This window comes from Pleurodeles waltl, chromosome 5 (assembly GCF_031143425.1).
Source record: "Pleurodeles waltl isolate 20211129_DDA chromosome 5, aPleWal1.hap1.20221129, whole genome shotgun sequence".
NCBI classification, from domain to species: domain Eukaryota; kingdom Metazoa; phylum Chordata; class Amphibia; order Caudata; family Salamandridae; genus Pleurodeles; species Pleurodeles waltl.
Genome location: NC_090444.1, coordinates 343,718,927 through 343,735,463, shown reverse-complemented (window position 1 = coordinate 343,735,463; position 16,537 = coordinate 343,718,927). Strand labels below are relative to the sequence as shown.

The window sequence follows — 16,537 nt, the reverse complement described above, 5'->3', positions numbered from 1 at the left end:
TCTGGTAGGTATGTTTCAGAACAGAGAGGCTTATTGAAGAAAATATGTAAAGTATCAACACAGTTAAAAAGTCAAACAAACAAAACATTAAACCCCCCACTCTAATTAATAAAACTAAGGAAACAGTGATTGAGCAAAATGATACCAAAATGACAAAAAAAAACATTTGGGAAAATGGAGATAGGAATTATTAAAGAAAAAAATAAAATGTCCAATGTAAGTCAATAGGCATGATAGACTGGGATAAGGTGCAATTTTAGGCAGAATGGGAGGGAGCACGGGTCAGATATAGTAGAAGGATTGGCCCCGTTGAAAGTATGTGAATAAAAATGTTGAAAAAGCTTCAAAGTTCCACTTCAGAAAAACACTGACATTTATTTAACAAGAAAAAGTCTCCCCATGCAGGCTGCTGCCAAAACTGTAGCAGCCAATGTGGAACTGATGGTCAATTACTTGAAGCAGATTAGAACTTTGAAGCTTCGGAGATCTCTTACTGAATATTGTCCATGTGAATAATTTAACTTAGCGCCTAACTATAAGTTTGGAGGTCCACGCACTGCCAAACTTAAGGTGGCGGTTGGACCACTGCAATCCTGGCAGTTCAACTGCCAGATTGCGATCCTGGCTTTTGGACCACCAGGAGACTACTGCTTCCACCAGGATCAGGCATCCCAACAGGCTGGGGCGGTCAAAGTCATGGTCAACCACGGTGGTGCTGAGTTCGGCACTTCCATGTTGATTACAACTTTGCTGTCTGCCAGCCTTTTCATGGTAGAGTCCCCTCCATAAAAAGGCTGGCAGAAGGGCAGTGCTGGAGGCCACAGGAGGGCCCCTGCACTGCCCATGGCCATGTTGTAGTCATGGTCCATGTCGCAGTGCAGGGCCCACTCTGCCAGCACCCTTGGAATGTGCACTGTCTGCTATAGCAATAGAGACAATTAGAAACAATTAACATCCCATTAGTTGCAAATGTATACAGGTCCTAAATTCTCATAACTTGCTAATATTGTTAAAAAGAAGAAGTAAGGCTTCATTGGAGATCTCAACCATAGTGGAAATCCTTCAGAATCAGAAATTGGTGATTTATGTTTTTATGGGAGAGAAGTAATGTAGTGACCATGTGCAGAGTCAGTAAGCCAAAACCTAAAATTAACCCTGCCAACGTATACACTGTGTGATCTTGATCACAGCATTATGTTCTTCTGTTTCTTTACATTTGATTAGATTAAATGTATTGCTTAAGTAACTCTGCATAAGTGGCTTAACAATTTAGCACTGGTAGATATAGCAATTCAAATGACCTTTATGCTAAGCAATCAGTGGTAACTTACATTTGAAAGATATACATTTGCAGTGACCGAAAACATCAATCTGCACTTTTAGGACAGTTCAAATGCTTTTGGAAACTTCACGATCATTATACTGCTTAATCACTGCTGCGATGTACGTAATGTTGGACATGAAATGTGAAAGACTGAATAGGCATAGGCTCACTCAGTGTTTTACGCGCTAAAGAAGAGGGCTTAGGCTTGTAAATATATCAACACTGCCAAACTGCCCTATATTGCTGCCTGTGTGCAATATTTGAACTTAAACTAAAAGACTAGATAATTCCACACTAATTATGGCTGATAAAAATGCCTTCTGAGGGTGGCTTTGAAGCATTAGCATTATATATTATTATATCAGATGTGAAAATAAATCAATATTAGTTGACATGAAAAATAAATGAAGGCAATGTGTAATGGTTTTTCAACTAGGCCTTTGAGAAATGTAATTTACGGAAGCCAAATATCATATGATTTTCAACATTTCACATGATAAATGCTTCGTAAAAAATGCCAAGATTACACCATTAGACCGCATTGCATAACTGAGATTTTATTTGGAGAAGAATCCTATTATGAGAACATTGAACTAACTGAAAGGGAGAGTCTATTGCAACTCTAGTTTTTTTAATGAAAAATGCCAGATTGGCATTTTTTGTACTAAAGTATCATGATGTGTAATTTTTTTAAATGTTGCATAATTTCTTCAAATATAAATATACTTATTCAAACCAGATTTATTTTAAACCTCACATTGTAAACAGTAAAACAAATTCGTAAATTGTTAATACTCCACTCAGATAATCTTCATGAAAGAACTGCTCAAAAGTGGAAATCATGCATATTGTTAGACTATTTGTAGAAAGGTTGCATTAGGGATATGTGCTTAAAACTATTACCAATTTTCCAGTAGCATAGAGAGTTTTTGGAATCATAGTTCACCCTGTTTTATTAAACTTATGATTTGATAATTAGGTTCACGCTTATATTGCTGGGAATCCCTTGTATACATCTGGTCTCTGTTATGACACATACAAATTGTAAAAATAAATATTATAGTAAAATCCAGTGAGATACCACACACCCTCCCTTTCAAATAAATAGGAACCTAACAGTTGAACTTCCTTTCCCAGGATGTCCCTGTGGAATGACAAAAAGTGTTAAATGGCTGGGAACATTATATTCTAGGCCCATAGGATAATTTTTAGGATATAAACACTCGGTTGTCTAGGCATCTTAGAATTATCTTCTTTTGTCCCCAACAACACACAGCTCTACTTGAAAGTCTACTCAGCTCCAAACATCCAACACATCAAATACTGCCTCCACGTCTTGCAGACCTCGATGTCCAGAAGCTTCTTGAAGATCAGTCCCATCGTGACAGAATTCATGGTTTGTGCAAGAGCAACAAGCAACAACTAGTGCAAACCTTGGTCACTGACATGAAGCCAGGAGGATTTAACCCCTAACTTTCATTTAATGGAAGTATCTTGGACTCACCATGGATGCCAGCCTCTCACTAAATTAGGACATTACCAAGAAAACAAAGATAGCATAGTACTAACTCTCTCTTCTGAAGAAGATAAAACAACTCATCCCAGAAAACATCTTCAGAACTTCTGTTGAAGCCCTAAGACTCTTGCATCTCGACGTTGGTAACACACTACTCTATAGTCTCTCAGACTCCACCGGGGCCCCCATTAAGAAAATATTACTGCTCCCCATGTTGGCCTACAGCATCTCAAAAGGACCTGCTTCTTTACAGCCATCATGATTTGTACTTCTTCCTAATGGGCTGACAAATTTACCAAACAAGTTGTTCTTGGAACACCCTAATCTAGGGTACCAGGAGACTACAGACACAGAAGTGAATAAATAAATAAATAAATTAATAAATAAGGCAACAGGCCTTCTCCATCTGAACTCCACAATACGAAAGGCCATGCCAGTATTCATCAAGACCAGCCACAACCCTCCTTTAGTTTAGGAAATATCTTCTTTAAAGACCACTAGAATATGATGCAATTCTAATCCACTTTCACTTGCATAACCCAACTACTCCTCCAGTTAGTCATTCACTGTATTCTGCTTTTGGTCTCATCCAGTGCACCACTGTCTTTCAGCTGGGTTTATTCTCTGTGAGTACCAACTACAAATATATATATAAGCATACATACAAACATATATTCTCACTCCAAGAGGATTATGGACTTTTATAGATTTGTTTTTAATTCACAAGGAGTTTATGAAATCTAGACAGGTGACAGATGACAAAAGACTCAAGTCAGGAAGGCTCCTGCTTGACACGGAATACATGTGCCACCCTAGGTGGTATCTGCTGCATGCTTGCTCTGGAAGTCCTGTGTTGTCAGACAAGAGTTTGAGCCTAAGATGGACCCAATGGCATCTATCAGAGAAGGGTCCGAGTATACCTTTGGAATATAGTTACCGCTTATGTGAGGGGGGAAATGGCTGCTCAAACGCATCTGCTTGTAATGAAACCCTATCCACCCTTTCCTTGAAAACTCCCCATGTGAATTTTTTGAGGCAAGTGGAGGGGGGCATTTTAGGCTCTGAGCCAACAGTGAGCATGGCTGAGAGAACAGAGTAGTGGCATATACCAGCAGAATCTTCACAAACAGCATAAAAGCAATTGTAATGAGCTAAATCAGAACCTTACAGAGCAAGATATGCAGAGGGTTAAAATGAAGTCTGAATATGTGATTTCTCATCTAACAAGAATTAAGAACTACTAGAGTCCAACAAAAAAATTGGCAAGATGCAAACAATCTACAATTAAAAAATGGTAAACTCTGCCATCAATCAGAGATAAACGTTTTCTCATATTCTTTCTGTAATCCAACCATTAATTCTAGGGCTGACTCATTGGTCAATGGTCAAACGAAGCATTATTTCATTTACACAATGTTTTATTTTATTGGTGCAACTCTCACCCATAGGAGATAAAGCTTATCTCCGACTGATGGCAGTACCCACCAAGGTTTGATTACTGGCTATGTATATGATAGAGAAATGGTATGGGGAAAGGCTCCATAAGCCCCACCCACTTGAATTATGTTTGACCATGGATCAATGAAAATTCTGTCTGTAATATTCTTTCCTTGTAAGTAAGACGTGAACAAAGGTACCAGAAGCCTTTCATATTGCAGTGATGGTAACTGGCTAAAACTATAGAACAACTTAATTTTAGTAAATATGTGGAACATAAAACAAAGTAGGAGCCAGTGTAAAATAATAATCCCCAAATGCATACAGGAAAGTTTGAGACCTGATGAAAAATTGTAACTGTCATATTCTTACCTTGTTAAGACGTTCAAGTGTTTCACGGAGCACCAGCTGGTATTCACATTCATTTCTGTACCTATGTAGAAAATGTAGTTTGAAAGGTTAGATATCCAGTAGGCTCTGTGTAAATACAGGCAGCAAGATATCTGCACAGTAGAAATAGATGGACGTCAGTGGGCTTGTTCTGGAGGTGCTTTTTGAGGAAATGTGTATAAGGGGCTTATTTATGAGAGAGTTGCATCACCCTTGCACCACACAAAGCGTACATGCATGACGCAAGGCTCCATGTCAGGTTTATGAAACCACACAAACCCCTTTGCATGGCTTTGCGTGGCCTCATAAATATGGAGTGGGGCAATGCAGTGCAAGTCACTATGTTGTCCTACTGTGCCCTGGGTGGGCATTCCATGGGCATTGCTGTGGGTGTTCCCATGCAACACCTATGGATTTGATGCCTCCCCAGATCTACAAGACCACGTACATCGGAGATTGCACCAAAACCTTATGCCTCAGAAAGGGAGGTGCCAAATGGAGAATTATCTTTATTTCACCTTGTTTTTTTCTCTTTCACAGTGAAAGAGGAAAAAGCCTCCCAGTATTGGTTATGTGCAGGAAGGTGCCCCTTCCTGCACGAAATCTATACTGCATGCAATGCAGACACCCTTGCATCATGGTGTAAAGGTGCCTCCATTGGCACTAGGCTGCCAAAACAGTGCCAGTGCAGGGGTACAGGACAAGGATGCACTGTATTGCTTAAATCCAGCTCATTTCTGGTCCTTCGTTTTGACTTGCTCCACTGCCCTGCACAAAAATCTCATAAATATGGGCTTAGGTTTATAGAGCGATTAATATACACATTTAAAAAACTACTGCCTTGTGTTCCATCGCTCAGCAAATATTCTGTTTTACAAATGGTTGAAAATTGCTGTTTTCTTTAAACACATTATTTGCATTAAACTACAATAATAATAAAGTAATGTTAAATGAAAAGTTGTGTCAAAAATATAGTATACTAATAATATATTACATAACTGTTGTTTTAAAAATTGTGTGTAACACATTTCCTTTACATTAATAGTGATATAAACACTAAACTGTTCATTATTTTCATTATATGGGGTAATGGTTGAGGTTTAAGGGCTTGTATAGAATTAGGGTAATGGAAGAGCTTAATGTGTATGTTAAGGTTTGGGTGAGTTAATGAAGGAGTTAGGGTGACATCAATGGAAAGGGTCAAGGTTATGGTGAGAGATGGGTTAGAGAGATACTTATGATTTTCGTTATGCTTATGTTGGGTTTAATGAATGGTTTAGGATCAGAAACAGGTATGTGAAACTGTGACAATTAGGGTGGGGGCTGGTGTTAGGGTTATATATTAGGTAAGTGATAGTGCTAAGGCCAGTGTTAATGACTAAGGGTCTGATTTAGATATTGACAGAGGGTTGCTACATCACAACTGCGATGTATATCAAGTTTGCCAAAACCTAAATCCCATTCTGATGGAGTAACTCCTCTGTCAATATCTAAATCAGGCCCTAAATTCAGTTTAAGGGCCAAATAAGATAAAAATACAGATGTTATGTCTAATTCAAGTTAATCTAAACAACAACGTTACCACTAGTTACATAAATTTGTGACCTGTCCATTTATGTATGGGGCTTTTTTCTTTTACATACAATCAATTACAGTGATTTTTTTTTTTTTATCTATTTGCAATTGATATATAGTACATAAAGGCCACAGGAGAATCTGCTAATTTTTCCAAGACAATTAAAGTAACTAAAACAAGAGCAACATTTAGAACAAATAATACACATGTTAAAATAAAGCCTCCTCTTGGGGCCTGAAACAACACACATGTCTTTGCTAAGATCATGACAACTAAATGAAGGCTCCTTGTATAGCCCACTATTGCCAGTTCCCACAGCCTGCTTCTGCCTGCACCTCCCTTGTACTGACTGTTCTCAAGCCACAGTTCACAACCCCTGGCTAGCATCCAGCATCATACTGTTTATAGCCCACCCTGCATCCAAGCTAGTGACGGCCAATTCTACAGGAGGATTCCCATCTGAGAGCAGGACCATCCTTGTAGGGGCCTACCTAAGTGCCCCTCTCCAACACAGAGATCACTTTGTCAACAGGGAGACTGTGTCTCCCAGGTTCCAGAGGGAGCACTGAGCAACAACCTTTTCTCAAGGCACTGGTTACATCATCTAATCCTTGGAAACCCTAAGGTAGATCCTGGCCTAAGTGGGAAGATCAAGACAAGACCAACTCTATCACAACTCTTAACCACCACAGCCCTACTGATACACAATCTCCCTCTAAGTGCATTTACACCTTCTGCAGACTTAACAATAAGAATCTCTAATGCCTAGACTAGAATAAACACTTTGGAAGACTTCACAAATGCCCAAGTAAAAAACCTACAAAATCTAGAATGCTCAATGGAAGAGAGAACCTATTGAACAGGAAGACCACAAAGCAACCTTTGCATCCTTGGATTGCCTGAAGGAATTGAAAATATAGGCAGTTCAGTGGCTGATTTCTTAATCACACGGATCCCAGTAGTCCTCTAAATCTCCTTCAACAAAGAATTTGAAATCGAAAGAGCCCACAGGGAATCAGCCTTTAAACCAAAAAAACATGTCCACTCTAATACGTCTGATCTGTGCATGACTACATATCAACACAGGGAGCAAATCCTGACACATGAGAAAGATTAGAATCATCAAGTGGCAGAGCACAAAATCTCCATCTCCCTGGGCAATGCTGGAGAAACTGTCATTTGGCGGAAATACTTTGTGGCCCCACAGAAAAGGTGCCTAAATATTAAGATTGGATTCTCATTCTCTTGTCCCACGAAGTTCTGAATCTCATTTAAATGCCAGAGAAGGATTTTCTCAGACCCTTCAGAGATAGCAGCCTTCCTAGATAACAAATTGAAATCCCAGATGGACTCAGACTCCTTCCCTTGAACCACTACAAGGCTCTGTTCCTCCTGACATCCCAAAGATGCAACCGCTTTAATGTTGACAGAACCTATATACCCTTTTGTTTATAGTTAGAACAATCATCTCATAAGAATACTGGCAGATTCTGGTGTAGTGTGGTTAGTTTTACGTATTCATTGCGCTTTAGCTTCAGGCTTTAGGCCTTTGTGCACTTTGCCCTGAATATATTTTATTCATTTGCTGACAGCTTAGAGCCTCTGTACACTTTGCTCTACATGCTTTTTATTAGGCTTTGTACTGTTATTTTTCAAATAGCCAGTTCTACGGTGTTGTTTTTTTATTCATATCACACTGTTTTGCCTACTTCAGCACTGGAGTTCTCCATAACATATTTACTCTGTGCTTCAGTCAAGGATACAGTCTGGTACATTGCCGATAGACGTGGTAAGAGTTTAGACTTGGCATTCCTGCGTAGGGACATTTTGTGATCACGATGACATGTTAGTTATAAAATCACTCCCTTGTCCCAATGCACGCAAGAGGGAGATTCCGACCAGGGAACCACAACTAGACGCTGACTGCCTCGTTGCAGATGCTGAACCAAGATCATAGGTCTTTGCTCAGGTATGAGGGCTGATGTCTCCACAGTGATTCTAATAGGCAAGCTAGAAGCTTAACATGCTGTGCTCTAAATAGAACAAGCAGAGGGAGAGTAGAAACTGTTAGACAATATGATAGCTTTGTTCTTATGTTTTACTCTCCTGGTGACTATTTCAATCCTACTGTGTTGTATCGTTCTGGTTATTGCGGCTCACGCCTTAATATCTAAAATACAGTCGTTTTATTAAAACATTATATAAAACTTATACTGTCTTTGTCATTTGTATATGAGATCATATTGGAAATAAGAGAGTTGGTTTGGATCTGAGTAACCACGACTTCCCTGAGAAGTTCCAAAGATGTCATGCGCTCGGCTGCCAAATCATTCCTTCCACATGGGAGAAATGAGGCACTGCTAGTTAGCCGGAGCAAAAACCGGATTTAGGGTGACAGAGTTGTTTACACGTGGGTCAGACTCAGTCCCCCACACCGTTATAGATCCTGCTACCCAGAAATCCAGTAGTCTCATTTAGAATAATGAGAGCCCACGCGACACTGGTATAGTTGTACTCCAGGTCTGACACAGTCTTAAGGCTTCTGACGCCTGTTTCTAATTGTATGTCTACCATATTGTCCAATCTCTAGTAACACGTCCTAGCTATGTTCATAAGGTCCACTGGACAATGGTGATGCCTGTTAGTGCATATGTGATCTGTAAGATCTGGTCCTCACCCCTAGGTATATTCACACGCATAGGCAGCACACTGGGTTACCCACGTACCTATCTCAATCTTATATCTGTCTTCTGTGTTGTTTCAGACAACCTACCTAATCCACGCATGGCACTGTTCATGCAATATAGATGGATGTCATGCTTAAACCTTGGAGTCAAGCACAAGGTGCACACTTAGGAGCTATCAGGAATCTGTAAAACCCACACAATTGTTCATCTTTATGCAATTGTGTTATTAAGGTGTTTGAGTCACTTTTACCAAGCACAGTGTTGTGTTATGTGCTCATACGTGAAGTTTTGGGCTAGTTAGATGGCCTTGAGGGCTCCTCCACAAATTTATCAAATTTCAAGCAGCAATCACAATGTGGGTTTGAAGGGGCGGTTAATCACAGCTTAGGCAACCACAAGATGCCAACTGAGTGTCTAACACTCTTACTCACAATGTTTGGGATAAAAAGAGCTATGTAACTATATGATAAACAATACACAGATCAACCCACAGACTTTGTGGAGGTATCTGTATTAATTTAGATGGGTCGAGGGCTGAGATCTCTCCACTTTAAGGGGACTCAGGACCACCTACCTCATGGGGCCCCATAAAGACTAGCCCACTGAACACACTGGGGGGAGATTTACAAACATTTTGCACTGGGTTAGCATCACAGGAATGATGCTAATCAGCACAAAATGATTTTTCCCTAATTTACTTTCCAGCTCAAAACATGTTTTGTGCTGGAAAGTACCCTAAAAATAATGCAAAGCAGCACAAATCACTACTTTACTTTACTTAGTGCTGAGGGGCCACCACATGAGTGATACATAGGCGTTCCCATGCAACCACCAATGCCTTTTGATGAAAAACCCTATCTACAAACAATAGTGAACAGGGTTTTGCATCAAAAGGTAACACCATTTGAAAGCAGGCATTAAAAGGAGAAATTTTTTCATTTCCGCTTTCTTTTCTGACTTTGGATGTGTGCTGCACTGTGCAGCATGCATACAAAGTAGGAAAAGTTGTTAAGTGTGTCTAAGCATAGTATTTTGTAGTGAGAGGGTATCCTTTGACTACAAAACCTATGCTAGACTCACGCAGACACGCACCATTGCACTATGGCGCAAGGGTATTTGCATGGTGCACAGCAGCTGGAAACAGTGTCGGTGCTAGGGAGAGGTGAGGAGAGTGCCATATGTCAGTAGATATGGCACTCTCCTGCTCCCTCCCTCTGACACAAGGCAGCACAGCCTTTTTGATTGTTGTGGTGCGTCACCCGGAGGCTTTGTAACTCTGGGCGAAAGTCTAGTATATCGGGCTTACATCCCCAATGCTAAAATCACACATAGGCCTTTACTGGGCTATCCATGTATCTTACCTCAACTCTAATTTCTGCTACATGGCTGCTTTATTTGATAATCTATAGAACTTGACACGTTCCTTTTCAGGTAATGTGTGAACATGAGTGGTTGATGTACATAATCTGGACTTCTACTTGTATTTAACGTATACTGAATTGGTACAGTAGTAAAGCCTTCATCATCATGCATAATGTATATCTTATTGTCCTACCAGATATCTGCTGGATTGTGTTATATGTAAATTTTTATGTGCATGGTTAAGGTGTTCAAGCCAAGAGTGCCCAGCACAATGTCACTCCACCCCCCACTACATATTCCAGTCCCCACATGATTCCTTTCCCTAACCGGCCCTCCCCGTCAGACACAGCCGCTACATCCATGCTTCACTATAACTCCCCTTATGCACAAAATCACTTACAGACATTCCCTGGTCAGAAGGGCCTCTAGTCTGGTTCTGGGTTCCCCCAGAGCCCATGTAGGTTCCCAAAGTTGTTTGCTGATACCCCTGTTGATCTCCCATCCCTCCCCACTCTGAGTTTCTCTTCCCAGTGGGATAATTTGAGCCAAAAAGATTCACCTATTGACCCCTAAGGCCACCTCTCTTAGTCCCCCTAAACCAGTCTACCTGAGATTCAGTACAATAACCAATGCCTTCACTAAACTTTATTTCCTTAAACACCCAGGGGTTGAACCACCATGTTAAAAGAACCAAAATCCTAGATTTTTTAAAAGAGCTATATGGCGACATAGTACTCCTACAAGAAACAAGATAGAATTTAAAGAAGCCTTGTTGATGAGGAAGGGCTGGATGTCGGGTCTGACCTGTTTTAAAGCATACGTGAAAAAATGGGGTACTCACCCTACTCTCGAAAAAATCTGATCTAACAGTAATTGCATCAGAAAATGACACACATGGCAGATGGCTACTTACCAGACTGAATAACGGAGAAAAAGACCTTTATGTTATGAACATATATGTTTCCAACTTAGACAACCCAATATTTTGGCACACACTCAATAAGAAATTTGCAGACATTCCACAGGAATTGAAAATGATATTAGGAGGTGATTTTAATCTCCCAACGGATCACATTCTAAATCGCCCCCCAGCCTTTAAATTTAGAACCTCCAGAGAGCACAAACAGATGTTTAACCTGTGCCCCTCGCACCATCTCCTAGATGTGTGGAGATAACACAACTCAAAGGGCAATGATTATACATTCTTCTCCCCATTTACACTCAAGCATCTCCTGCACTGATTATCTCCAATAGATGTCTCAAATCTAAGAGTCACTTCTGTACCAAAAGTCTATCCCATCCTCGTTCCTGACCTCGCTGTGATCTCAATGTCCATTCTTAACCTTCCCGATAAAGGGGAAAAATGAATCTGATGGTTAAATATTTAAGTCTTAGACAATGAAAGAAATAACTGACCTAAAGAACAAAATCAAACAATTCTTCAGAGAAAAAAAAAACACTCTATCACATCCCCTGTGACTCTATGGGATGCGTTCAAATGTAAAGTAAGAGGACAAATTTAACGAATGTCCCAAAAATATTGTGAAATTTAAAGAATTCTACAGAATCTAGCCACTGAAATTAAAAATAAGGAGAAAGCATTTAGACACTCAAACAATAACCCCCTTCTAAATGACATCAAACAACTACAATACAATTATAACTCCATTTTCATTTAAAAGGCATATCTAATGTGTGCATGCTCAAAAATCCAAGCAACTACTATTTCGCAACTGAGCTGGCAAAATGCTTGCTACCGCCTTTAAATTCAAAAACCTTAATAACCAAATCACACCTATTATGGCTCAAGATGTATCTTGGAAAGATAAAACCAAGGAGATACTTGATGTGCTCAAAGACTTTTACAAAAACGTTATACCCCCAAACTTGTAACAAAACTAAATGCCTGCCATTTCTAAGCTCCCTCTATGGCTTCACTCTACGGCACTGATGGGCGAGCTTAAATGATACAATACAATCAGAAGTGATGATTAAGGCAATAAAATCAATTCACTCCTATCATCTTCTATAAAACATACACAAATTCTGATATCAGACATCTTAAAACTACACTGGACCACTTTTCTCTCCAAGGCAAGGTATCTGGTACGGCTTCTAATGACACGGTTGTGGTGATTCACACGGAGGGCAAAGACCTCTTTAAACCCCAAAATTGCCACCCCATTTCAGTACTAAATATGGAAGTCAAAATATTTGCCAAAATTCAAGCCAAAAGATTAGAAACATGCCTAACCAAACGTATCCACAATGGGCTTTGTCAAAGCAAAACTTGCCAGAGACAGTATACAGACATTCTGCCACATAGTAGAAAAGGCCCTCCTTTCCTCAGTCCAGACAGCGGCAATCTCATGAGACGCCAAAAAGGCCTTCAATAAGGTCTCCAGGCCTTTCCTCCACTCAGTCCTTGATTCTCATAACCTAGGACACTCATTTATCAAAATGGTTATGACCTTATATATTAATCCCAAAGCGAATATCAGAATAAACAGCACCACCTCTACTTCCTTCGACCTACAACAGGGAACAAGGCAGGGTTGCCCTCTCCCCACATCTCTTTCTACTCGTAATTAACCCATTACTTAAACTAATCAATGCCTCCCCTGATAGTAAAATACTTCAGTTCAGCTCTAAATGATACAAAACCACAGCATATGCAGACAACATCCTAATTTTCTCCTAGCAAATTTAAAATGCAATCCTGAGTATCCCCAAGATTATTCAAGAGATCTAAGGGGTCTCTGGGTGTACCCTAAATAAGGGCAAAACCCAGGTATTTCCTCTGAACCCATTATGCTTTCCCTCACATTTAAGCAACTCAGGACTCAAGTGGCAGCCCAAACGGCTTAAGTACCTGGCGATTTGGTTTTGCAATTAACTAGCTGAAACACTAAAAAACAACAAATCCCAGACCATTACCAAAGGACCTGCTCACCTCTTGGTCACCTAAACACATCTCCTTGTAGGGAAGGCTTCAAACCCTCACAATGATGAACAGACCAATAGTAAATTTTGTGTCATCCATGTTACCCCTGAAACTTTACCCCTCCTTTTTTCAGGAATAGATAAAATAACTTAAAAATTTCTTTGGAATGGTAGAAGAGCTAGGACTCTTAAAAGGAGCTTTCCTGAGGGAGGCTGCAACCTATTGAACTGGAATCTCTACCAATGTGCATACTTGGGAGCAGAGGGAGCATTCTGGCTAATCCCAGACACCCCTAATACCCTGCAATGGATAGACATAGAACGTGACCTGTGCACTCCCTTTAGCATAACCTCATTGATTACAATGTTGAGGTTTAAATCCCCTCAATCCATCATATACTTACAGACACTGCAAATGCATTAAAACTTCTACACAAACATATGTTTGAATATTTTTATAACTCCAGAATGGCATCATTGTGGCACAACTCTAAAATCAAAGCAGAAGTCACTGCTTATTTTGCCCACTTGTGGGTCTCTAAAGTCATCAGGCTAATCCGGGACCTATACAATAACAACAATGAACCAAAACCCTTTTCAGAATTACCAAAAACATATAACCTCCCTAATTTAGACTTCTACAGCTTCTTAAAGATCAAATTAAAACTGCCAAGTTCAATCACACCAAACACTTGATTCAAACTGTTCAACTGGCCATATGGCACAGTTCCGGCCATATAGCCTCAAGAATCTAAAAAACCTCATCTGACCCTCACCCACCACCAAAATCGAAACTACACTTAAAATGGGCCACATATTTCAACACCAACTTGTCTGACTGCGTCACTGACGCAAACTGTCAAAAAATCAGCACATGCTCCCTACGTAACCAAGTTGCTCCCTCTCTCCTACAATTCAAATTCTTTACAATAAACTTCCTGCACCCCCTTCCAGGGTTCATACCTACAGCCAGGCTTACATCAACACATCTTTTTTTAACTGCCAACCTCTAGACTCATATTGGACCCCGACCCAGAACCATCTGTCAGCTATATTTAACATACCCATATCCTTGAACATCCCCGTGGTAGCAAAAAGGCTCTGGGCTTCCGCATCCTCATTGAACTTTAATGCTAATGACATGGCACTGCTAGACCTTTTTTTGACGAATGCAGTGATAGTCACCCTCTTTGAATGGAACCATCTATCTCATCACACATGGTGGGCATTCGTCTCATATTTTAGAGGAGCATATAGCTCCCAGTCTAAACTACAGTCCTCCCCCCAAATCTTGAGTGTGGGGTGGCGTTTCTTATATAAGTACATACAATCTGGTACTAACAGGTCCATAGCTTAACCCCAGACAGGTTCTAGACCCTAAACACACACTCATACTCAGATCTCGGATATACCGCCCACTCCCCCTCACTCAGCTCTCTCTTTTTTGTTGACAATTAAGGTGATACACGCACATGATATACCTCACATGGGTACTATTCTCTCAATAAATACTGAAGACACACTTTACCATAGGTTCTATACCCAGTTATATGTATTGTTTTATCAACACGTACTTAGGGGATGACTGTGTGACAGTACTCAGAATCACAGCACTTTCAAGTATGTAACTTCTATACCATATACTCAGCACTATTGGTGTGTTAGCCCAAATTGAATATGTATCGCAATGGTACCTCAATACCTCTATGCCTGTATGCTCTGCTATACAATGAGTAACATATTTTTAACACGTTATTCATTAAAGAAAATATGATCTGAGCTCAGGATACTGAAGGTTTCGAGGCAGCAAACATCACAAACAATATATTTTACTAATAAAACAGAGAGAGAGAGTTGCAGTTTTTGAAGGAGTCACATGGTGTTGGGGCAAACCCTACATATAGGGCCAGTAAAAAAACTTCAACTTACCACCTGGTGCTCATCATGGCATAAAATCATCGGGAAACTGGAGTGCGGTAGACCAGAAATAAGCAAGCCTCATTATATTTCGAATAATATAACTTTGAAAAGGCAAACAACAATAGTGTTCATACACATTTTCACAATACGCTTATGAGCATATGTTTATGAGGGACTAACATAGGGGAAGCACCAATGTGCTTTGGTGGATAGACCTGGGTGATTATATTTTATGATAGGGATTCTGATAACTAAGCCTTTTTTCACTCATTCAGAGATTTATGTTCGGATGATAAGCAAGCTTTTTAGGAAATGTCAAAATTAACATGGTTGAGAACAGGACCCTACCAGAAATAAAAATAAAATAAAACTGAATTGTGATAGGTAGCAATGTTTATTAGTTTTTAAATGCTGTGTTTAGTCTTTAGATCTGCAGTGGTGAATGAGGTTTATGGCGGGCAGGCATAGAAGTCGTAGAAGGCAGGCAGTTATAGGATCTGCTGTGGACTTGCCCGTGGGTGTCAATAAATTATTCTCACAGAGGCCATGTTAAAACATTTTCCTATATATGGACCCTTTCCTTGCAAAACCTAGCTGAAGCCGAGCAAATTGTAATTTTCTGATTCTTAAAAGACACACATATGCACTATAAACAAGCATTTGCAATGCAATGGGTCTCATGTTTGCTCAAGTTAAAGCTATTAGTGTTGTAAACTCCTAACTGGACTTTTCTTGCCAGATAAACTGAAAATGAAAAGTAAAACAGTTTCACCTAATTAACCAGACTTTTCTTGCCACATAAACTGAAAATGAAAAGTAAAACATTTTCACTTAAGCGAGCCGCCGGCCGCCCTGTGCGCAAAGCAGACACACAAAAGGAAACAGAAGTTCACTTGCATGAAACGTATTGTCAAAAGTGCAATTATCCATGTAACCAGCAAAAGTGCAGTTATCCAGGTAACCAGAAAAAGTGCAAATATCCATGTAACAGGGTAGGTGTCATGCAAAGCGCTCGATTACTGCCCAGCGAGATCGCGCTGCCTACGAATTAAAGAGACCATTAAAGAGAAAAAGTAGTCCAGAAATCATACGGAAAACATGGAGCCTTGTATGTTTTCAGTAGTTGGCCGGTGCGCTTGAAGCGGGCTAAACATTGGAAAAGGCATGACATATGTATGCCTTTCACTAATTAAATCAAGCTAATTTTGAAAGGCAAGCACCATGAACCAACCAAACTGATGGGCGTGACATGGGCATGGTTAAAAGCCCACAGAGAGATTACACCAGGGACAGAGCTTTGTGCTTCACCCTAAAAATGATACATTATTTGCACTAAAAGAAGACAAAGAATGCCTATCGATCACCAGCGTGCCTAGGCCCAC

At 40.1% G+C, this 16,537-nt stretch overlaps 1 protein-coding gene across 1 annotated transcript in view; it reads right to left on the bottom strand.

Moving 5' to 3' along the window:
- Positions 1-16,537, bottom strand: part of BFSP1 (beaded filament structural protein 1) — a 313,377-nt gene that overhangs the window by 242,632 nt on the left and 54,208 nt on the right. The window contains exon 2 of the mRNA XM_069234086.1: positions 4,650-4,710. Coding sequence (XP_069090187.1) covers positions 4,650-4,710 — 61 coding nt within the window. The remainder of the gene's footprint in view (positions 1-4,649; positions 4,711-16,537) is intronic.